The 24,246-nt window shown below is 39.1% G+C and overlaps 4 protein-coding genes across 4 annotated transcripts; 1 reads left to right on the plus strand and 3 right to left on the minus strand.

The window, feature by feature from the left end:
• Positions 1-1,851: 1,851 nt before the first annotated feature.
• On the plus strand, positions 1,852-3,661 carry LOC126788639 (metacaspase-4). Its single transcript, XM_050514648.1, has 2 exons — positions 1,852-2,244; positions 2,629-3,661. The coding sequence occupies exons 1-2, from the start codon at positions 1,899-1,901 to the stop codon at positions 3,522-3,524; spliced, it is 1,242 nt and encodes a 413-aa protein (XP_050370605.1). The 5' UTR covers positions 1,852-1,898; the 3' UTR covers positions 3,525-3,661.
• Positions 3,662-3,672: 11 nt separating this feature from the next.
• Positions 3,673-15,821, minus strand: LOC126788636 (protein FORGETTER 1). Its single transcript, XM_050514644.1, has 32 exons — positions 15,297-15,821; positions 14,614-14,679; positions 14,326-14,499; positions 14,113-14,243; positions 13,925-14,001; positions 13,478-13,659; positions 13,249-13,326; positions 12,425-12,557; positions 11,640-11,700; positions 11,292-11,373; positions 10,362-10,490; positions 10,107-10,250; positions 9,900-9,999; positions 9,688-9,819; positions 9,263-9,333; positions 9,013-9,185; positions 8,823-8,916; positions 8,423-8,520; positions 8,211-8,346; positions 8,022-8,128; positions 7,807-7,902; positions 7,636-7,723; positions 7,419-7,530; positions 6,769-6,874; positions 6,557-6,680; positions 6,271-6,348; positions 6,062-6,180; positions 5,237-5,290; positions 5,052-5,154; positions 4,577-4,705; positions 4,270-4,381; positions 3,673-4,075 (listed from the first exon to the last, which is right to left on the minus strand). Exons 1-32 carry the CDS (start codon positions 15,729-15,731, stop codon positions 4,038-4,040), a joined length of 3,762 nt encoding a protein of 1,253 aa, XP_050370601.1. The 5' UTR covers positions 15,732-15,821; the 3' UTR covers positions 3,673-4,037.
• Positions 15,822-18,474: 2,653 nt separating this feature from the next.
• On the minus strand, positions 18,475-20,330 carry LOC126786950 (pentatricopeptide repeat-containing protein At3g46790, chloroplastic-like). Its single transcript, XM_050512902.1, has one exon. It carries the CDS (start codon positions 20,038-20,040, stop codon positions 18,475-18,477), a length of 1,566 nt encoding a protein of 521 aa, XP_050368859.1. The 5' UTR covers positions 20,041-20,330.
• Positions 20,331-20,768: 438 nt separating this feature from the next.
• LOC126788645 (uncharacterized) lies at positions 20,769-22,226 on the minus strand. Its single transcript, XM_050514653.1, has 2 exons — positions 21,995-22,226; positions 20,769-21,250 (listed from the first exon to the last, which is right to left on the minus strand). Exons 1-2 carry the CDS (start codon positions 22,190-22,192, stop codon positions 21,068-21,070), a joined length of 381 nt encoding a protein of 126 aa, XP_050370610.1. The 5' UTR covers positions 22,193-22,226; the 3' UTR covers positions 20,769-21,067.
• Between the last annotated feature and the right edge of the window lie 2,020 nt (positions 22,227-24,246).

Genomic DNA, 24,246 nt, shown 5'->3' on the forward strand with positions numbered 1-24,246 from the left:
AAAAAACATAGATTCCGACACGGCGTCGACACGGCAATTTATATAAAATTTAATATATTTATTAATGCATAAAAGAAATATATAACACATGAAATAATGTCATATTAAAGTTTCAAGTTCATTCCATTGCATAACAATTCAAAACAAATAAATATAAGGAAAGAAGAAAGGGAAAATAATGAGACTGAAATAAAATTTGGGTTTTTTTGTCTGTTTAGTTTTCATTTTCTGTTTTTATAATCTAAAATAATGACGTGACATATCGGAATTATGATGTAGCGTGTCGGTCAAAGTGTCGGGGAAGTGTCAAAAAAGTCAATATTGATGACACGCCACGTGGAGTGTCGGACACGGTGTCGGGAAGTGTCGGACACTTCGACACTCCAACCTTAGGAGTGTCGGTGCTACATAGTGTTTCGATAATACCACAGACCCCTATTGAAAACTCTATCATGATCCGCCATATTATCAAACTAGAACAGAAACTGATCTCCCTCGTTGTGAACTATAAGGCCCCGATGGAGACCCTAAATCGTCGACATCGTTCCCTTGACACCGGCCAGTTTCGGACCAAGCATTCATCCGACCATATAAGAGTACTTGTTAGTTGCCGCAGCATGACCGCGCTGCCCAAGAACTGCCCGAGCCGAACCTAATGAACGAATGGAGGAGCCACTCCCACAGACAGACGCACTACCACGAGAAAGAGATTGGATCTGTCTTGCCATTGTAGAGGAGATCTGAGATTTGGTCATGCTTCTAAAAAAAACCCTAGCGGCTAGAGCTTGTGTGAGAGAGAAGACGATCAGTATTCGTTAGTTTTATGGGCTTGGATATGTCATGCGATTGCAGACTGCTTCATTACTTTCATCATTTTGGTAGCATGCATGTGCTCTAGCAACTTACCTCATTAACAAAATGCCCTCTCCAACAAATGATATGCAATCTCCTTATGCAAAACTGTATGTGGAAGAACCAGAGCTAAACAATTTAAGGATATTTGGATGTGCTTGTTTTCCTTTGGTGTCTCCTTACAAGCATAATAAGCTTCAAGCCAAGGCAGCTAAGTGCATTTGCTTGGAATTTGCTGCAGGATATAAGGGCTATATATGTTATCATATAGAATCCAAAAAGTACATTATTTCTAGACATGTACTATTTGATGAATCTCAGTTTCCTTACAATAAGTTACAACAGATGATGAGTTGGGCCATTATTTCTCTATCAGCAGGTCCAAATGCTCAGGGAAACTATGGAATTGGGCCATTTATTCTTCATACTCAGTCCTCCGCACCAACTCATTCCATGTACCAGTCCTGCACAACTCATCTCCTGCTAATCAATCAGGTACTTCTGCCTCATCTTCTCATGCACAAGGTTCGAAAAAACGCTAGGGGTAGCCGGACGGATAGTCACCACCTAGCGCTTAGGCGGTTTTAAATTATTAAATATTTATTATATATATATATGTATTTAATCAGTCTCTATCCAGAGTGAAGCTTCACTCTGAAATTACAGAGTGAAGTTCCAATTTTGACATACTTTTCGGTCAATTTTTTTCACCATAAGCGATTCAATATTTAGATATGTTATTCAAGATCATCTGTACAAAATTTCATCCACCCAAAATGAAGTAGAATAAGATAATGATGATAATTTTAATAAATAACAATTTTAAAAGTCATGGAATGTAATTAGGGATTTGCAAGAACACCCCCCCCCCCCCCCCAATGAAAATGACCTCACAACCAGCCAGTCACCCAGTCAGACCACCAGCCAGTCACCCAGTCAGACCATATAAATACCCCACACCCTCTTCACACCACTACTTTACACAACACGAACCAGAGACTGATCAAGAAACAAAGAGATAGAGTTTAGAGCTGTAACTAATCACAATGACGAAGAAGGCAGTTCTGATTGGCTGCAACTACCAGGGCACCAAGGCCGAGCTCAAGGGCTGCATTAACGACGTCAACCGCATGTACGCCTGCCTCGTCGATCGCTACGGCTTTTCCGAGAGGAACATCAAAGTCCTCATCGACACCGACGACTCCTACACCCAGCCCACCGGCAGAAACATCCGCAAGGCTATCACCGATCTCATCCGATCTGCCGAATCCGGCGATGTCTTGTTTGTTCACTACAGTGGTCATGGCACCCGCCTTCCCGCCGAGACCGGCGATGCCGACGACACGGGCTACGACGAGTGCATCGTCCCCACTGACATGAACCTCATCACTGGTGATCATTTCTCTCTAGTTTCTCTGTTTGTTTTGCATATGATCACTTTGGTTCTGTGTTTATGTGATGATTGGTTGGTCATAGATACTGTAATATATATGATCCAAAATCTTTGGAACTAAGCAACTGAGTCTAGAATTGTTCTTCATAATTTTGGTTCTTTGCTTTGTTGATCCTATCACTTTATCTTGTTTTTGGATCTGATGCTGTGATTTTGTCGGTTTAATCCTTGAGAACCTTTGAAATTGCCTGAAGAGATAAGCTAGTGATCATGTTTGGCATTAGTCAACTGCTCTACTTTTTATCATGTCTGTAATATTGTTCAGTTGGGTATTGTGATCAACAGTTATGAGTTCAATAGTGATGCATTGTGTTTGTAAACAGATGATGACTTCAGGGAGTTTGTTGATCAGCTAAAGAAAGGTTGCCGGCTGACTATTGTGTCGGATTCGTGCCACAGTGGGGGCCTAATTGATGAGTCTACAGAGCAGATTGGCGAGAGCCACAAGGGGAAACAGAAGGAATCTAGCTCCGGTCATGGGTTCACGAGCTTTCTGAAGAAGCAGGCAGGAAATGCACTAGAGTCTCGTGGAATCCACGTCCCTTCTGGATTTGGCCGCCATGGACGCGACGAAGAGGAGACCGATGACAGAGAGATCGACATGGGAGGTGGCGAGCGGGGATATACCAGAAGCAGGGAACTGCCGCTTTCGACTCTCATAGAGGTGCTCAAGCAGAAAACAGGAAAGACTGACATTGATGTTGGGAAGCTGAGGCCAACACTGTTTGATGTATTCGGTGATGATGCTAGTCCGAAGGTGAAGAAGTTTATGAAGGTCATCTTGAACAAACTCCAGAGCCACGAGGGTGAAGGTAGTGGTGGCTTCATGGGGAAGATTGGAGGCCTGGCTCAAGAGTTTCTCAAACAAAAGCTTGAAGAGGATGATCAGTATGCAAAGCCGGCTTTAAAGACAGAAATGGGCGGCAAGCAAGAGGTGTATGCAGGAGCATCCCATCGTGCCATGCCCGACGGCGGAATTCTCATCAGTGGCTGTCAGACCGACCAGACTTCTGCTGATGCCACTCCTTCAGGAGATGCGTCCAAAGCTTATGGAGCTCTCAGTAATGCAATTCAAACCATACTCGCCGAAACAGATGGTGAGATTTCGAACCAAGAACTTGTTTTGAGGGCAAGGGAGATTCTGAAGAAACAGGGTTACACTCAGCGACCTGGGCTTTATTGCAGCGACCATTTCACCGACGCGCCTTTTGTGTGCTGATCTCAAGTCTCATGCATCATGTTATTTGAATAATGTTTGAGTGGTGTGTGCTTCTGCTGCTTTTAGTTTGGAAGTTCGATGAAAACTTGAATATGTTCGAGCGTTCTTGGATAAAGGATTTTCTTATTGATCTGGAATTTGAATGAGAAACTCGAAAAAAATACGGTTTTTCATTTCATCTACTGGTTGATTAACAATTGTACTATGATAGCATTACAAATCAGTTCTATAACACTGGGAGCCTAGTAAACCTAATCTAGAGTACTAGATCATTGCCTTCAATTACAATGTTGTTGATTTACAAATTACAAGGCAAAAAATGAGACAAAGGAAGTTGATAATGACAAAAAATGAAAAAAGAATAACGTGCACCGTTCCCTAAAAGGTGCAGAAAATCCCTCTGTTCTTCTATTTCAAAGGTATATGGCTTTTGCCATCCTTCTGGAAGTGTATTCTTGAGCTGCCGAGATCATCACAGCATATATAACCGACTCAGCAAAAATTACAACCAGGCTACTGCGAATCTTCAATTTCTTGAACCCATGCGAAATCTGCAACATTATCAGAGCAGACTGTCAGGGCAACCTCTACAATGAACAAAACTAGGAATGAATTCGCATCAGGACGCATCAATCAGGTTCAGTTTGTTTGACAACTGAAAAATTATCTAGAGAGATGTTCATCATATTAAAACTAGCAGTATAAAAGGAAAAAGAAAAACCAAGGGCAATGGAAAGACAAAGACCTTGAAGTACAGATTCAACAGCTGCATTTGGGACAAAGAGACCAACAATTCTCTGTTTATCTGTTGTGGTTTCTATACGCACCACGCGTAGCCGCTTGTGGCTTTGCCGGGACTGTGGAGATTGTCATAAGGGTTATGAGTACACTATTGGAATTAAGGGTACATCCGTACATGTAAGAGAGCACTTGTAACGGAAAACTAGAAAAACAGTTCAATACAATCAATGTGGAACAAGCACCACACCGAAACTGAATTACTGATCAAGACTCAAGAGTGAAGTCAGTTCCATCGAGTAGCAGATAAATACCTGCTTAGCAAGAGCTTTCTCAATAGTGCCCCATACAGGAAGGATTAGACCACCTAATACATTAACTTCCTGGAGTCTTCTACCAACTGTACAGAAGTTGCCAAGCTTACACTTGGGACCATGCATGCACTGCAAGTAAAGGTGAAAGTAAGAACAACAAGTAATAAAAATGCGACATATGCACTGACGGATACTGTTCTAATATATCCTCATACAGAATTAGCAATTTGTGCTTCCGAACTGAAGCCATAATCAAATATGAGAACTTCAAAAGCGAGGCATTCAGATATGCAATGAACGATATCCCAGGGATGCAAAACTAAAGTTTGAACGTATGATTGGCCAACAACAATCATTATGCATATCTTCTATTTTGTTAAATATGATGGTATGCAACCAGCTGTTTAGAGCACTAAAATTAAGCAAAGTACATCAATCACTTCTGAATCAAGTAATATTCATTTGAAATCTATACCTGTTTAGATGAAACTTCATATTCATCTTTCCAACCACTGTGAGCCTTTTCCAATGATGATGTTTTTCGGTATTTGCTTTTTAGCTCAGATAGAGACATTTCTCTGCATAAGCAAATTATAGATTAGCGAAATTGAAACTCTTAGTAACAAGATTAATGAAGCAAGGCAATTAAAACCTCATTACCTCACTGACTCTCCAACTGCGGGACGGACTATCTTATATGACCCAGAAGTAGAACTGCAACACATAATAGGAAGTAAGCAGGTTTCACCAATTGAAGTAGAACTTTGAACAATTAAATGTTTCTTGTTAGGGGTAACAAAGTACTAGTAGGCCAGCTAATCAATAGCAAGTATTTCAGGACAAGTTTGACAATTAGGAAAAACATTGAGCAGGAGTATCATAGCTCACATCAGATTTTCAGATGACCTTGTTTCAACTGTATCAGAATACGTTTATATTTCATAATATTTCATGGATAACATCGAAGTTCTTAAACTACCTACCATACTCTAGAAACTGGGACCTTAGCAACAAGGATTTAGTGGAATGTCTGACCCATGATTTGCCCCCTTGTATCTGGGATTCTGACCCTCTCAAGATATATATTTTCAATAGCTTCCAAAGAAAGAAAAAACATAAAATCTGGGACATTCTGTCTTAAAATAGATGCATTATTCACATCTTTTCAATTTACAATCAATATACAACCAATTCGGGTCCTGTTCTGAGCATTTCGTAAGAAACAGAAATAGCATGGAGTGGTGATGTAACAATGACGAAAATAACTAAGTAAAATGAAATTCCAGGAACTGATATTTAAGCAAACAAGGTTTTAAGGTAAAATGATTGATCATAATGTTCAAACATAAAAAGTATAACTGTCATGAGCAGTATAGGATACAACTACTGTATTTTCCAGAACATAATACAACTAAAAAGCCAATTGATGCACACTTAAGCGTGTGATTAACCAATCCAGAGTATAAAAGGCTCCAGCTATAATACCTTTCAAAAGCAAGTATCATATGACGTCTCCCCATCCACTCCCGTCTAGATTCATAAAACCCATCATGGGCACAACTAAGCCCCTCCTTTTGTTTACCCTCAAGCATGGCACTTGCAGACTAGAACATATAACATAAATTACATTGTACAATGAATCATTGCAGAAAAGAAAACTTCAGCAGAACTAGTCAGGAAAAATTGAAAGGTACCTCCCAAGTGATGCCACGATCCAGGGTAAAAGTGAAAAGCACAGTTGAAGCTCCAGACATTTCATCAACATGGACAGTCTGCATGAAATTGGATATCAACATTGTATAATATGTAAAAAAAATGAAGTTACTTGATCACCAAGATCTTTTACTTCACTCATTCCAGGAGTTAATATCAAGAGTTTAAGATGAAAAGAATGAACAAGTGGTCTAATCTCATCTCTTGAGTTAAATCCAAGGTTGGGTGACCACAAAATGCCGAGAAGAGAATTGCACAAAGCCTGACCTTTGGAGTTCCTTGTAGCTCTACAAGATTAGCTTTCATATCAACAATTCCCGAGTCAAGATTCCCTTCAATGCGTGCATTATGGACAAGAAGATCTAAAATACTAACAAATAACTCGAACAGCCTGTGGTTCGACAGTGTCAGACACTCAGAATTTTATTGAGCCCAACTAACTGCAACATGGAAAGCACTTCTTAATTTATGTTACTGACCTATTTTGTACAAGAGGAGGCAATCCTAAAATCCGATTGAGGAAACGTCCAACATCATGCATGTCCGAATCAGCTACACGGCCAGATAATTTGCCAGAATCTTTAGCTACATCACACAGAAAGTAGAAATTATCATCAACAGAAGAACAGTATAGTTGATAAGAACAGCATATCAAAAAACCGAATCTAACTATTATGACAGTCAAAATACCCCCATTGCACTAGTGACCTGGCAATTTCACTGATTATTTAACCAATCTACTCATCGCAATATGACCCACACTCGTCAATTTATCAAAGTTTCCATCCATCATTCTGTACAAGGTACCATATTGGAGGGTATTTTTGTAACTTCATTTTCCACAAATAAACAAATAACATCAGGAATTTATATAATTTTTTTTATCTTACAAAGCGTAATGCGGGAACAAAGTATCTCTTTTGACTGAATGATGGATGTAACTTCAGACAAGTAGGTCATTCAAAGAGTTAAAAGCGCAAATTGGGGGAGAGGGGAGGGGATTGACAATTTTATTCTTCCAAAGGGGTATTTTAGGCTATTAAACTTATATTCACAATGTATTAGGGAAGAACAAACACAGGTTTTGCGCTAATTTATAATAACACATAATTGATCTTAGAAAGATTACCATCCCTAATTATTCCTACAAACACAAGAGCAGCTCTTGCCTCCTCGATAAAATCTTGGATTGTGTCCGGGTCTTCAGATGAACATCCGGGTGGTACAACAGGCAGAGCATCCTGGACATTGAATTCTAGTTATTTTGCTATTTGATTGAAGGTTTATTTGTAGAAATTTATTCTGGAAGTAACTATACTATTTGCTGGGAGAAAGCTCGTAAAAACCTGCTCCAATATTCCTCTATACATCAATATCAATGCTTTCTTTCCATAAGCACTATCATAATTATAGGCACTCAATGATGGGCCTGCCCTGCAATCCATCACACAATACAATAAATCAGAGGGTGAAGTTAACTTATTTGTTATAAAATTACTGAATTAAACTCTGCTAACCTCCGATCACCCTGAGTTAGGGCTCCAAGAGACTCTAATCTCTTTGCAACAATGGACGCAAACCGACGTTCTCCACCAAGGTTAGTAAAGAGTAGCCTGCAAACAGATCAAAAATAGAACTGATTGACCCGCATTAAAATCCACTAAAAATATATCGGTTCCAGCTTATGCCATTTAGAGTTTATAAATATAGTGACAGTATCTATTCAGTTGACCTGTATTCGGGGGCAGAAGCTTGATTTGATCGGTGAGTTCTTCCAAATTGTTGAATTGCTCGATCGGCACTCCAAGGAAGTTCAAGGGTCAGATGTACTCTTCTTTTCTGTCATTAAGTTGTAGAAGCATGTAAATAGAACTAGCAAGAGAGACAACTAATGATGCACAAAAAGATAAGATAGACATACCTGATTTATAGCTCTCCTATCTGCCTGCAAAGAAACACCAGCTGACCCAGCCTCAGAAATTATAGCAACAAACTTTTTGCCATCCATGAAAAGCTGCTTTTCATGCATGTTGACCATCTCCATGGAAACTTCCTTCCTAAAGAAAAGTTTAGATTAACCAACATAAAGAGTTGAAATTGAGAAAGTAAGGGATAACAGGAGCCAAAACTCACGTGTTTCGAGCCTGATAGGTAACACCTTTTCCGTTAGATGCCCTCACAAGCATACCTCGCCTTCCTGTCATTTCTGCTACTTTATCGGGGCCTCCAAGCTGGCCCCACCCCATAGAAATAAACACCGAAAAAAGTTAGAAAATAAATTTTTTTGAGTAAGAAAAAATGTTTAGTACACGGTGATCAGGAGATTGAATATATAGCTATGCAGAAACTACATAGTAGCAGTATTATGTAACCACTGTTAGATGAAAGTGCTTGTACTTGACAAGATGACTTCCAGTGCATACTCTTCCATATCTAATGTAACCCTAAATATATGTAAAGAAAAGGAGAAGAGAGAGAGAGAGAGAGAGAGAGAGAGAGAGAGAGAGAGGAGGAGGGAGATTGTGGCTTCTACCTGATCAATGATATCATCCAAAGGATTGTTTGGAAGATCCAAGGAACGAATTATCGCGAGAATTTTTGACTTGCGCTCCAAAGCTGATTCATACCTAAATAAAGAGATTATGAAAACACATTTTGATGATTACATGACAAAGAAGTTCAGGAAGATGATGCTCTAATGGGCAAAGAAAATTTTTAGTAACCTCTTCTTCATTTCAGCTAAATACATCTCTCTCTTTTGAAGATATTCATCTGTCTTTTCCTTGCACGAATGACATGACCAATCTGCTGATACCTCATCTATCACAGGTGGGATAAGGCATTCAGCATGGACAAATTGGCCACAACAGGAACAGTGGAGCAATTTCTTCCTTTCCTGAAGCAAGTAATTAATGGATCAGTAACATAATAAAAGAGATCAAAAGCCATCTTATTCATATCAAATAGAAGTACCGTTTCAGCATTGCAAATTTCACAAATTTGAAACTCGTCATCTGATTCCCCAGATTCGACAGCAGAATCAGCTGCATTCATCAAAAGAAACATGAAAATCAAACAGTCAGGCATAATAGCCTATAGCAATCATATCACTGTGGACCAAACATAGAATAAATTGATTCATGACGGATGCAGTGAAGAACGTAAAAGAAACTACATTCTCAAAAAAAAAAACGTAAAAGATACAAACAATTACACTAAATATTCTAGAAGATGCATTTCACAAAGAAGAAAAAAAACTACATAAAAATGTCTTACAGCTACGGAGAGATATACCAAAACATGACTTTGCGAATCTAACCAAATTTTATGAGAAAAACATCAAGATAAGATAAAGTAATGCACTCTGTGTGTCAGGTCAGGTAGTTTCTAAATCTCACATTCAGAATCTTCGTCACTTTCGTTCTTAATTGGGGTTTGCATTTTTGCAACTTTCCTCACTCTCCCTTTCATCGAAACACCAGGAGTTGCTGAGTGCCTCTTCCGCTGAAGCTCCTTCACACTTTCTTCTCCTATTACAAGTCAAAATATTTAACAGATTGCACAATTGAACTAAAAAATTTGCAAACACAGGTAATAGAAATCTGTATACCTGTGACAGGATCAGGCTTTTCAGGCAAAGGATAATTTTCTTCCACAAATTTGAGCAACAGTTCTCGAGGTCCCGAGATAAAATCATCAAGTTCAAGACCCTAAATAAATAGTATACTAAATAAATATAGTAATGAAAAAACAAATAACCAAGTACAAATGAACCAATATACTACACAAGCACATCAGGAAAAACCATTAAACCCACATATTTGGTCACAGCTTCTTCAGTTCGTGCCTCTCCAGTACTCTGAAGCCCAATTACAACACATTTTCCATCCATCAATGCTTTCTTGGCTAGTCTTACAGCAGCAGGAACCTTAGCCGACATACACATATGTCTAAAGAAACGCTGCAACATATGGACAAGACAAATAGCATTAAGAGAATGATAAATATATATATATTTTTAGAATATCTAAAAGCAACACTGCAGTAATCTGAACAGTTGTGAAATTAGTACCTGATGACTAGCCCAATATAATCGCCAGACTTGACTAGAAGCGGGCTTATCATTAGTCATAAAGGCAGTAGCTGTTAATATTTCCACTCGCAGCTCTGTCCAAAATTCTGCTGCTTTTTTGTACATTTCCTAAACACCGAAAAATATAATATTATTCCATACGCAAATTGGAAACATTCAAATAACCGATAATATGATCAAATCAAAACTATGCCTTGCTAGAATCAGTGCAGGATGCAGAGCTGGACGAATGGAAAGAAAAAGAACTCTTATGAAGAAAGGTCTTCAATTAAGCAGATCACGAATTAATTACACCTTTATATGTTTCTGGTCAAAGCTAAAAAATTGTGAGCAGTCAAGGTAGTATAATTCAGATTGACTAGTACATTCAGATCTTGCCCCTACTTAAAGCAGCACATGAATTAAATATGCCTTAGATGTTTCGGATTAATATTAGAATTGTTAAATTATCAAGGAATTAATTCAAAAAAAAAATCATCAAGGAGTACACATTTGAATAAAAAAAATGTCAGAAGATCATCAGGGTCTATTGAAACATTTATCTTTTCTTCCTACTGAATCTTTTCATTGCCCACTTCTATCTCTCAGATATCTAGCCATATATGTAAGGTTCCTTTCTTTCTCCTCTTTCATCAGACGTCAATGATCCAGTTTTTAGCAATTCTTTTTGTAGTCCACTACTTCGGAACATCAATTTAAAGATACTCTAAATATTCTAAGCAGACCATTTGTTCTTCCCAGTCTTTTTCTCCATTTATGAGATGATACTTATAACCAGCTGTCAATATAAAGCAATTTGTTGAACATCTTGCCTCATAAAGCCACTTTTTACTTTTTTTTTTGCATTTGTTGCTACTAAATATTAAATCTGAGATTTTTGCCTCAGATTTTAGCATAAGTGTTTTATACCATCATTTCATCTTCTAGTGGTGCCTCAACAACTTCAAATTCTGCTCCTTTGTAGCTAAGGGTACGACACACATACATCCCCCTGAAACATCAAAGAACATAATTTAAAACACTTGTCTCAAAACAATTCTTGCATTTAAGGACCTAAGTTGAGGATTTGCATCTCAGTTATTAGAGTTTGTGAACAGATGCAAGGCACACTAGGTGATAGTGAGTGCATGTTATTGATCTATATCTGATTTAGTAGCTGGCATGCAGGTCCTAGAACTCAATTTCCCAACTTAGGTCGTCATTGCAACACCTTTGCTCATAATAGTCTGTAAAATGTAACTTTTCCAGCTATGTTACCTTGCTTTCATGTCCATGGCAACAAGTTCAAGTGCACCAACACCTCCTTTCTCAAGTGCACCTACATAAAATATGAAGAAAACTTACTCTTTTGAGTATATGAAGCTAGGAACCAAACGTAAAAGTCATCAACACCTAGATATTGAAGCTTTTTTTTCAACAAGCAAGCACAAGAAGAATGAACATATATATATATATAACCAAAACCCACTTTGTCAACCAAAGTGGGTGTGAAATCACATAAATAACCTTAGACCATATGGTTGTTTTAAACAGCTTTTGATGTATGAGGGGTAAATAACAAAATAATAAATTGAAAAAAAAACTAGAAAAACTGTCAATAACTTCCATGTCAATAACTTCTTACTGTCCATTTAGAGTTTAAATGAAAAATACATTTGTTTTATTTCTTACACATGCATGCCATGTGTGTAATGGCTAGTATATATAATATAGAAACAGAGGAGACAAACAATAGAAATGGCTCTTGCATGAGAAATTGTGATCTCCTGAGTGACTATAGATGCCAAGCTTCTATGTTTGTTTCACTAGGGGAGTTGTCTTGCTAAATGTCAACATTTCTGGTCCCTTTATCCACATATAACAAAAGGTCCTGTTTCCTATACCAAAAATTGGTATAACAACAACAACAACAACTCAGGATATTGACATTGAAGATGCCAAAACTGAGCAAAACACAGATACACACACACAAAAGGTCATATGCATGATAAAAAATTAAGCAATAATAAGAGAGTTATATGAAGTTGCTATAAGAACCCCACCTAGAAATTCTCGGAACTCAGAAAAAGATGTTCCAAGCCCCCAAAGACCAAGACGAACCATGTAACCCAAGTTGCGTGGTTCTGATGCTCCAGTTGCAGAGCAATAAATAACCCGAGCCTCAGGGAGTCGAGCCTGGGATGTCAGGATAAAAAAAATTAATAATTAATAGATTACTTTCATACAATTTTGTGCTTATCTACTATTGCATATTCTTTTTTCATTGTATGTAATACTTTGGTATTACAATAATGCATAATCATATCATGTGAGATAATTGTTGTGTTCCTACAATCATTTTTTATTTCTGCAACCAGATATTCTGGGATAACATCTATTATTATCCATTACATTTCACATTTACAGCACATACTACAGCAGAATGTACTGGAAACACTTTTTGCATTAGAAAACATTAAAAATTATTTGAAGACATCAAAAGTAATGGAAAGTATAAAATTAAAATTAAAATAATAATTCATATATATGTCCAAAATCACAGGAAAAATAGGGTATTGAATGATATAGAGACGCCATTTGAGTCTCGAATCCCAAACCAGACCAAAACTTTACTAAAGCTACAACTATAATGACTAAGAAATTCATTTAGATTCTTAAATTATTGGCATCAAAATTTTAGCTGGATTAAGTTGAATGCAGCACACCCACTAATGTTATCTGAAATGAGATCTAGTCAGACTTAATAAGAATAGTAGTAATTGGAGACAAAATCCTGAGAAAATACAAGGAGACTGAACACCAATGCAATTGCTCACAACTAAAAAATGAAGGAAACTGATTATTATTTTGCAATATGCAGACAAACCTGAATGTCAAGAACTGCTTCACCAGTTCGTGTTGGCTGACTTCCAGCTTCAGGAATCAAATTTTTGGCTTTGTGGCACTACAATGAAGCCATTCACCTTTAGCAATTGAAAGCAGAATATATTGACGCCATGGAACATATTACTCCATCAATTTAATTGAAAGACAATAGCTTTAATTAAAAAAAGTTTAAGTTCATACAAAATATATGTACGATGAACATATAGTACCTCGTCGAACACGATTAGACCATCATATCCTGATCCACACCACTGCACAAGCTGCTGCATGCGTGATCTACCTTTCTCAGAAGATGCTATAAGGCTGCTGTATGTGAGGAAAATAACTCCCTCCTTGATGCCAACAGACTTAGAATCAAGCTTAGAATATGGCAGCTTATTCAAGGCATGAACTGCAAACAAATTTAAATATACGTAATAATGATCCCTGATGGAGCTAATCACACAGAGAAGAAGAGGATTTTTTTTTTTTGGATAATAGAAACATTTCTATAACAGCCCACCGCCCACCCCCCCCCCCCCCCCCCCCCCCCCCACAAAGCAACCCCCGCCTCTATTGTCATCAGCAAGAAATTAATTGTAATCACATGCAGCATCGTAGCATCTCCTGCAACTACATCATCTATATCTCATAACTATGATATTTCAAATATTTACCTTCTATACCAGTTGCACCTACATCATCTAAGTCTCTTCTTGCATCAAACTTCAAGTCTGAACCAACAGAAATCCACCTGCATGATTACAATTGTGAGAGGAGAAGCTTTATATAACCTTTCTTTGACACAACATCAGCCTGGCAACATCTTAATGTGGGTAATTCCAACTCAAAGAAACAAACTTACACTGCCTTTCTCCTTCCATGGTGCCAATTCTCCCAAATTAACCCTGCAATTGTTCGACCTTTACCCACACCAGCTCCATCTCCAACAAAGAATCCAGCCCTAACACCACTTGGAAGGTGCTGGAGGTGTCTCTGTTGAAAAAACCAACAAAGTTTCTCATTGAAAAAAAAAATTGCTTAGACCAGAAACTAAAAGAGGGGATATAATAGTAACCTGACAGGCATAAACCAATGTCTCAATCTGCAAACATGATAAAGCCTTCAAATTTTCCAAATCATCCTTGATTCTTAGATCATAAGTGGGCTCAGGTGGCTGCACAGCAGACAGGGATGATGTTTCCACAACAGGATCTGGATGAGGAGGTCCAATGGACAGTTTTGGAGGGCGCTGCACAAAAGCAGGCAACATATAATCAAATGTGATGCATGGTGATAAGTCAATATAAAAAATTGAGAAGCTAGCAAAGAATACTGCTGACGTATGAAAAGCAAAAAAACTCACATAATCCGTAAATGTTTCCCCAGCCAACCCACCTTCGTCTTCTTCTCGCTCAACTTCAATGGCAACCTGACACATTCATAAGTAGAAGCAGAATATAATCTTATGTCTTAAACTTGCCAATATGGTTCAGATTATAAACAATTCCATGATGCGCATTTGAAATACAATGCAGGACCAAGGTCACAACATGACAATGTTACATTAGAAACACACAGTACTTGCAGGTCATAACCTTGCTAAACTCTGAAAATAAGTTGAACTTTCTAGAAATGTATTCTACATAGCTATTAAGGTCTGAGTATTTCACTAATGTTCCGAAACTATTCTGTTTTCAAATTAAGTAACACAATTCATCTTGTGACTCCCATTTTCTATTCTTTTCTAGTTTTCATTGCCTGCAGTTACTTTTATCCGAACTCCAAGGATGTGAACACAAATATGGACAGTTATAATTCATTGCGCGTTCATCCATTCAGACACACTTGAGCAACATTATTACATACAACAAAAATCATAAATATTCAAAATTTGAAGAGGCATTTTCCTTGTACAAGGCTTACCAGCTACACTAGTAACCGAAACACGAAAATGCTAGTTAGAAATGTAGTAAAACAACAGTAACGGCTTAGAGAAAATTCTGCATTTCATATACTAAATTGTGAAGCAGAGTGAGGTGAATTTACCTCATTGACCTCCTCGGGAGGCGGCGGAGGAGGCTGCAAGAACTCCTTGAGCTTGGACACGTCGACGGCGAGGTCAACATGGCACTGCGGGCACTGAAACCTGGAGAGTCCATGAGGCACATTGAGAATCGCCTTACAGTTGGCGCAGGGGAGCTGGATCTTCGTAGGATCGACGCCGTGCGCGGCCACGTGCTGCGTCGTCGTCGGCTGCGGGGGAGGAGGAGCCGGCAAGGGAAGCGGGCCCTTGCTATGGGCCTGGGCCCGGGTCATGAGCTCCGGCGGAAGCATCTGAGGCAATTGACAGGTGCCGCAGACGAATTCGACGACGCCGGCGGCGATGGTGAGGATCTTGTGGCAGCCGGCGCAACGGACCTGGACACCTCCGACGGGGCCGGTGGGGCCGGCCGTCGGTAATTGAGGTGGGACCGGCGGCATAGCGGAGAGAGAGAGAGAGAGGATCAGGAATCGGAAACCCTAGGGAGCCAGAATGGAAATGGGATTGGGATTAGGGAAGTTAAGGCGCGAAGAGGAGAAGAGAGGGGTTTCGGGGTTTCCCACTTTCCCTCTGTCTAGAGTTTGTTTTCGGGCTTTTTGGATTTTATTTTGGAAAATGTTACGAATATGAGATCAACATGACGTTTCATCTCACCTGTTCCACTACTACGATACCCGGCACGTGCGGGTCGCACGTGACTGTTCTTCTTGGCTAGCTAGATGAATCAGCTTTTGGAATTTTTCTGGATATGTGAGCCTTGACTGACGCATTGCACCAGTTGGGGAGGACTGATTTGTGTAGCCAAGGTTTGTTTTCTTTCCAAATGTGGCGGTGAAGTGTAAGCCAGCATCGTGATTGTGATGTTACATTTGTGTGATTATCTCTACTCTATCTGGTTTAGGGCTAAGAATGAAGTGTTCATCTATGTATGTTTAACACACACAAGGTTTTTTATTTGTTACAATATATTGGACCCTCGTAGCTACATTATCAGGTAATGGATCTTTATTGAGAATGTCTCTTACTCGCTTTCTTATCCTGCACGTACATGTTTCCCAAGATAACAAGTCATAGATGTAGAAGATGTTTATTCAACATCAATGATTTTAAGGTTTTAAATGAACATATATTTGAGACTTTCAGTACTAAAGAACTTAGTGTACATTTGCTTTAAATCTTTTACGATTTGTGGTAAACCACCTATAGACCATCTCAACATTAAGATAAAATTTATGGGCGACACCAACTCCCACATAAAGTGGCTAGCTTCTATGTAGTTAGTTCACTAAAATGTGGTAGATTCTATGATAACTTTTTTTATTAGTGATTCAAGATAACAAGGAAAATTCTAACATGCATATCAACATAGTATGTAGATCTGTTGTTATGTGTGAGTAAAGAAAAAAACATACCAAAAAATGGAGAAAGAGGTGTAATGAAGGACCACGAGATCTAACTTTATAAAATTTAAATGGTGATGATTTGATTTGCATACCATACAGATCTTCATGATAGACAAATCTTGATCAAGGTTAAACTAAAAATAGTAGATATTCTAAATTTTAGTTTAATCTTATCGTTCTTATGTTAATCTTAGCTTTTATCTTACTTGATTCATCAATTTTTTTGTATTGTTTTTTTGGAATATAAAAGTATCATTTAAGTGTATAACCTCCTACTTAGAGGTGACAAATAGGCCGAAAAGTCCGAATCAGTTATTGTAATGAGTCGGGTTGAGCTTATATATTTTAGCACATAGGCCCGCCCGGCCTGAATACTGCCATAATATATATATATATATATATATATATATATATATATCAACGGTTAGATACTTCATCTCACGAGAAAATTCCCCTCAATGATCACCACTCACATACCAGACGTAGTAGACACCCGACAGTATATGTTCTACTCTCATCTGCAAGCAAACTCTTTAGAAAGTCGTCTTCTCCTTAACCAGTTAAATATGTGATCAGCACACTTTTTCTTCGTCGCTCGTTTGTGAAAACTTCATTCACGAAAGTTGTAGAGCTCTTCGATACGAGTTCGTGGACACGTCACGCGTTTGAATCGGACGTCGGACTTAGAAGTTATTAACGTCGGAAGTTAGTTTCCGATTTTGGAAACGAGTATAAAATGACATTTTTCAGATTAGGATTTCCATTATTGGAAACCGCTCTCTCTCTCCTCTCACCCGCCTCCCTCTCTCTCTTCCTCTCTCTCTCTCTCTTCCTCTCTCTCTCACCGCCGGCCTAGGAAGCGTCGCACCACCCCCCGCAGTCGACGCACCCTCTCACACCGCCGCGAAGCCGCCAACTTCTGTGTTTTTCCTCCGCTGCAGTCAAGGCCATCTCCGGTGGTTTTTGAGCTTGAATTGAGGTGAGGTTGGTTGTTGTGATGTTGTTGAATTTTTGGGTTGATTTGTGGTGTTTTGGTGAGAGATCAGAGGTGGAGGAGGAGGGGAGGTTACCGCCGCCTTAGGCGGCGCGTGTGGGTGTGTGGAGGGGGTAGGAGGCGGCGTGAGGCCGGAGGAAGAGAGGGAAGAAAGGAGGAGAATAGGGGCGGTCTAATCACATCCAACTATACAAGTTATATTCTCGTCATCTATGTTCCATGACAAGTAACACAATTAATCTTAAGAAACTGAAGGAATCTTTTGAATTTAGGAGGTGTTGACGGAAAATATTAGCAGGGTCTGAGTTCCTGAAGCTGTTACACTGGCACAGCTAAGAGATTAGAACCTACCAAAGTTGGTTCTAAGTTTCACAGTACCCACCTACCTATCAACGAACAATGGCCTGTTAAGAATTATCAGCTACCCAGAGAAACAACTAACAGAGCAACTCAACTACAAAAGACAGACCTACATATGGAAAAACTAGCAAGAACTACATTTTAATAAAAGTTCTGTTCAGAACTTCAGATAGATCTATTTGCAAAGATTGAAGAGATTCAAGAGAATAACTTTATTTCAAAAAATTAAAAATAAAATAAGTTTTATCAAGTTGCGCAGGTGGTTCATCTGATCTAACTACAATTTCCTTTTTAATTTGCACAGAGAATAAAGTTCTGTAAAGTTTCAGAGTACATACTTGTCGTACGACATGGCTCTAAACTAAGGTATCCAGCACAATTGCTTTGCCTCTTCTAAGGACACTAATTAATCCGATTAGACCATTACTATAAGTCTATATCTTCTTCCATAATCCCATCCAATCTCTCCAATGTGTCGAATATCTGATTCGTATATGGGTGAGACTCATCATCAGCTCCAAACGTGTGATAAATACATTCCACCTCAATTGAACTATGTCCAGTAGGTTTCTTGATGTTCTTATCTCTGATAAGCCTCCTTACTCTAGCTGCATCTTCCCATCGCCCAGCATCTTCGTACATGCTGGCCAAAAGAATATACCTCCCAGCATTTTCAGGATCCAAAACAAACAATCTTTCCGCAGTTTCTTCGGCAAGTTTTATGTTATTGTGTATCCTACAAGCTCCAAGTAATGCACCATATACATCTTTCCCTGCCCGTATGGGCATGCTTTCAATAAACGTAACCGCCCTGTCAAGTAAACCAGCTCTTCCCAGAAGGTCTACAATGCAAGCATAATGCTTCTCATTTTTCTCTACCCCGTACTTTTCCATTTTCTCGAAGATTTCCAAGCCTTTGGCAACCATCCCTGCGTGACTACAAGTGGACAACAAACACAATAACATAACAGCATCTGGGTCTAAGCCGGACTCCTCAAACTGCGTAAACATTTGGAGCACCTCATCTGTGTGCCCGTGCATTCCATAGCCCCGCATCATGGTACTCCAAAGCACCACAGTCTTGTCACTAACTCGATCAAAGATAACTCTGGAAACTCCCACACGACCACAATTTGCATACATTGTCACGAGAGCACTACCCAAAGCAGAATCAATTTCTATACCCGACTTCACAACGTAAAGATGAATCCAAAACCCCACTTCAATAGCAGATGCATCAACACAAGCCGGGAGCACGGAAACCAGAGTGGCATGTTCAAGTAAGCTTGCATTAGCACCATCCTGCAGCATTGCACGAAATATCTGAATAGCTGCATTCGGACAACCATTCGTGGCATACCCTGAAATCAGGGAATTCCAACTAACAAGATCTTTCTGAGGCAATTCATCGAACACTCTCCTCGATACCTCAACTTCTCCACACTTGGAATACATTGCCACAAGAGCATTCCCCACAAACACTTGCAACTCAAGCCCAGACTTCATCACCTGCCCATGAACAACCCGCCCCTGTTTTCCATCTCTCATTGCTCCACAAGCCTTGAGCACAAAAGGGTACGTGTATTGATTAGGAGGTAAACCACTCAGCCTCATTTGATTACACATTTTGATTGCTTCACTAAAAGGCCCAACATTTGCATAGCCCTGAATGAGCATGTTCCATACAAACACGTCTCTCTCAGTCAATTCATCGAACACCTTCCGTGCTTCTTTCATACATGAGCTGCTGTGCTCCACGTACTTGCCTACTAGCTTTGAAGCGACGAATGGGTTTTGGTGTACGCCTGATAGTATGATCTGGGCGTGGAGTTTCTTGAGTGAGTTGGTGTTTCTGCAGAGTTGAAGCAGGTCTGTGTAGTCGTAAGAGTTTCTGTAATGGGGTTTTGTGTATGTTCTAACACCAGTGAAGAAGCTTAGGAACTTGAACGCTTCGGTTGGTGGAACTAGAGACTGACTTTGTCTAGCTAACATTTTTCTAAGACACTGAACTCAGTAACTGATGGTGAGTTTTGAGCTGAAACTCTGGAGAAGTTTATGATTTGGTGTCATGTTTTTTCTCTTTTTCTATATTAACCTTTGTACTTGGTCATTCTGTTATAAATTATAGGTCTCAACTCAAACAGGGGAAGAAGCACCCTCCTCCATCAATGAAGTAATGGAGGCATTCACCCAGTTCAATCAAAACAAGGATGAAATCACCTTGGTGGAGGAGTTGAGGTCAGTTTTTGTGTTGCTAGAGGCCTAGAGCGGCGGAGGTCCGAGTTCACATTGTTGGGGATGAAGAAAATGATAAAGAACATGTGTAGATGGAGTTCAAGAACAGATTTCTGCGGAAGCCTCTATGCCTATACAGAAGATTGGACCGCAAGACCAATCTGTAGACAACACGAGTATATCCAGTGTATTGTATCAGTTTGAAATGAACGTCAAAATTATCTTGGATTGAAATGTATGCACAATTCTTTTTTCTTATTCTAAAAGGGTGCTATAGGCATCGCATAGTCTGGTAAATCTTATGACACCTGAAGTAGAGCCTCAGTTTATACAAGGAGATAGAGATATACAACAGATGGTGTGCTGTATAATGCTATATGCCTATATAATAGACAAGAAGACATCTTTCAAAACATAGCTCTTCTAACTGGTAAAGGAAACAAATTCCAAATCAAGCCAATGAATATTGAGGAGAACATCTCATCGTGGCTGGAAACATTTATTCATGTTGGCACTTCCTTTTGCTGCAAAATCAATTGAATACAGACACCACTTCCACTAATAGATGGTTGATCTGCACAACTACATCCACTATTACATAGAAACATCTGAAAACAAAGTACTTGTTCTTCATCAAAAAAAGTATTCATCAAACAAACCACAGCCAACCAGCCGTTGCATAGCATCAGAAAACAGTAACATCCATTGCATCATTCTTCTAAAGAGACTTACAGATACCTTCAAGACATAAAACATTCATGTTGGTAGTGGATGAGATTAAAATCTACTTCTTTTCCTTGTCAGCTCCTGTGGTGCTCTCCTTTGGAATTGGTTGAATTCTCACGTATGGATTCCTAGTCAATGTTTCTCCTTTCAGTGCAGCAACATAGCGGTCGTTTGTGTTCTCTTTCCGCTGCAGCTCCCCTAGGAATTCTGCCAATCTTTCTTTATTTGTTTGCCCCATCATCTGATTCACAGTTTGAGCAATAGACTGTCTACATTTCTCTATGAGAAAGAAAGTACCAATACAAAACAACAGAGACGGAAGTCCATTAAATACTGTAGCCTTCGAAACAACTAGGATAATCATAGACCAAAAAAGACATCACGGACACATAAAACTAAGCAATACGTAACTGCAGCATCAAAGTAAAGACATTTAATTGTCACAAGCCCAGATGGGGGAAATCAGAAAGCAAAATATGAGGCCGCAAGCAATAGAGTATGGTGGTGGGCTTCTATAAATGTAAAGGTCAATCATAGTCTTCGCTGAACTAACTCAAACATATATTGAAGAAGTGTTGTTTCTTCAATTGGTTCCATTTTCCTACACCTATGCCAATTCCCAGACATTACGGCAGTTTGCCACATATCCCAGTACGCAAAAATCACCAGACTGATACGATCATATCATCCTTAACAGTCTTAAAAAGGATATCATTCACAATCAAAATAGTTCGACTTTACAAAATCCATCACTAAGAAAACCCATCACACAGGTTAAAATTCACCAACAAGTTTATAATCAAGCCCAACCAGCAACCATCACACAACCCAACAACCATTCCTGGGGTGTGGTATGTTCCTCTCCTCTTTCAACAATCAAAACATATCAAGTGTGCATTATTTTTAGGCTGTAATGAGTAGGAGTAAAACCCATAACTCCAACTATCAACTCCCAAAACTCAAATTGGAACAAAAGGAAGCATACCACAGTGTCAGGCCGGGCTTTTCGGCGAAGTTGAGCCTCAAGCTCTTGGTTTCCGGAGTTGGTGGTCTGCATAACGAAGTAGCCGATAATGCCAGGAATGACACCGCAGATGGTGGCGAAGGTAAAAAAGAAGGGCTTGGAGTCGCGAGTCTTGGTCACTATCCACCTCCATGTCTGGCTCTTCAACAGAATCGACATGTTTGTTTTTCTTCAAATGGTTCCTCAGTCGAGAAGAAAAGCACCTTGATTGGACTTCACTGACCCAAGCTAAATTGGGGTTGACACTTTAACCTCCAGACCAACATTGATAACCTGTCACACGCCAAATTAAAGCAAACCAGAGAACTGCATGAACAGAAAATATAATGCTCCTCTTCAAAAAAAAAAAAAAAACACATAAATTGCTAGCTACTACATCAATCGTCAGGCTGCTCAAGCAGAAGATACTCACTACAAGGAGGTGTCGCATCAAAGATCTACAAACTCTGAAGAGCAACTTAAGATCGATTGAGAGCGCATCAGCAATGAAATTGTTTTTGCACATAGATCTTTACTCGGTAAGTTTTGGTACGTAGGCAATCACACAGAGGTGATAAGTAGCTCCGTAGCTACTACCACTATTTTCTCTTGAGTCTTCAAGTATGTTGAGCTCTTTACATTGCACCTCATTTGTTGAAAATTCTCGCTCATTGATCGACTCATTGTCATGCTAACAAAATTAATGTTATTAAAGGGATCAATAATGTCGTAATTATTTCTATAAAGTGACAAAACCGGAGATTTTTCACAAGTTCTCAACGCTATGTTAATATTTAATCTCAGATCATCACATCTCTCACACTCCACAGTTAACTTTTATGATAATTAGATTTAGTGTGAAGCGGAATTTAATTAATGAACTAACTTAACTTTAGTTAATTAGATGTATTTTGGACTACTGTGTGTCAAACTATCTCATTTATTTGTTTATCAGCACAAGAATGTGGATCCTTTTGTTCATATACAGTTATAACCTGTAATTCGGTCAAAGAATTTATCTGGAAAAGTTTGTAGTTACAATTGGACTGGAACTAGTCTTAAATCGAGTTCCTTATTAGTTGCGGCTGCAAAGTGCAGGGTACGAAGCTCTCAGATTTTGAGTTGGTCCCAACTTTCTTCAAGCTGATATACATAACTAAAGCTGTTCCAGTTACTGATGAGCGAATGACAGGATGTGTCCTCGGAGGGATAGGCTAGGAGGCTTCAATTCGCTCCCAGAACCAGAAGGACCAGAACTCACATGAAAGCTACATCGATCTCATTGGTGCTGGGATAAAAAGAAAGAATCTGCATGTAACGACCCTAAAATTTCGAGCTTAAAAACTCAATATCTTAAAATCGTTAAACACAAAATAACCTCAATGAAATCGAAATCATTTTAATGTCGCAGCGGATCACATCTGAGTTTAAAATATAACTCAGTCAAGCCGATTATTACAAACCCAAATGATAATTCAACATATAACAAATGGAATTGTATAATCCTCACAACAACCTCACAAATAAAATCACATCAAATCACACACACAATCCACGCTGGAACCTCACCACGACTGGATGCAATCGACTTCGAGTCTTCGGAGTCGTCACTCAATCACCACTACTCAGCACCTGCGGAAGTATCCCCTACACCATTGAAATTGGTGCACCGGGATTGCAACACAAACCCGGTAAGCTTTACAGTTCGTATGAGTAAAATATTAAAATAACTCTCGTCTCATAAAAGACACAACTCCACATCAACACAGTATAAAGAAAATCATGAGAAAACGAGCAACCCATCTGGTTACTCTAATACTTCCACAAAATGGTAACTAATGAGCGCTGGTACACATCCGTTACCCCTCACTTAGCATACCGCTGATGTTGGGTAACCACCCGCCACCCAACATCCAAAACAAGCTGAGTACCCATGAGCAGATAACCACCCGTTACCTCCATGCAGTACTATGGCAGACAAACTAGAGCTCTAACTGTATCGTAACTTTCGCCCGGCCAAAGGCTAGGTTCCGACTTGCCTCACATGTACAATAATCTCACATCATATTGTACCACACATCACGTCCGAAGACAAATCACAATAATTCACATTTTCCGTGATAAAATCACGTACAATAATCACACATCATATTGTACGTTTTAAAACTTTCACGATATAACCACAATATAAATCATAACAGTATATTATATAGCAAACTATATATATTCGTATT

The sequence above is a fragment of the Argentina anserina genome, chromosome 3, assembly GCF_933775445.1.
Source record: "Argentina anserina chromosome 3, drPotAnse1.1, whole genome shotgun sequence".
Lineage (NCBI taxonomy): Eukaryota > Viridiplantae > Streptophyta > Magnoliopsida > Rosales > Rosaceae > Argentina > Argentina anserina.

Coding starts and splice junctions, on each gene's coding strand:
- LOC126788639 (XM_050514648.1), top strand. CDS start 1,899: ATGACGAAGAAGGCAGTTCTGATTGGCTGCAACTACCAGGGCACCAAG. Junction 2,245..2,628: donor TGACATGAACCTCATCACTG/GTGATCATTTCT, acceptor GTTTGTAAACAG/ATGATGACTTCAGGGAGTTT.
- LOC126788636 (XM_050514644.1), bottom strand. CDS start 15,731: ATGCCGCCGGTCCCACCTCAATTACCGACGGCCGGCCCCACCGGCCCC. Junction 14,680..15,296: donor CTCCCGAGGAGGTCAATGAG/GTAAATTCACCT, acceptor TGAATGTGTCAG/GTTGCCATTGAAGTTGAGCG. Junction 12,558..13,248: donor AAGCAGTTCTTGACATTCAG/GTTTGTCTGCAT, acceptor CTGACATCCCAG/GCTCGACTCCCTGAGGCTCG.
- LOC126786950 (XM_050512902.1), bottom strand. CDS start 20,040: ATGTTAGCTAGACAAAGTCAGTCTCTAGTTCCACCAACCGAAGCGTTC.
- LOC126788645 (XM_050514653.1), bottom strand. CDS start 22,192: ATGTCGATTCTGTTGAAGAGCCAGACATGGAGGTGGATAGTGACCAAG. Junction 21,251..21,994: donor AAGCCCGGCCTGACACTGTG/GTATGCTTCCTT, acceptor ACTGTGAATCAG/ATGATGGGGCAAACAAATAA.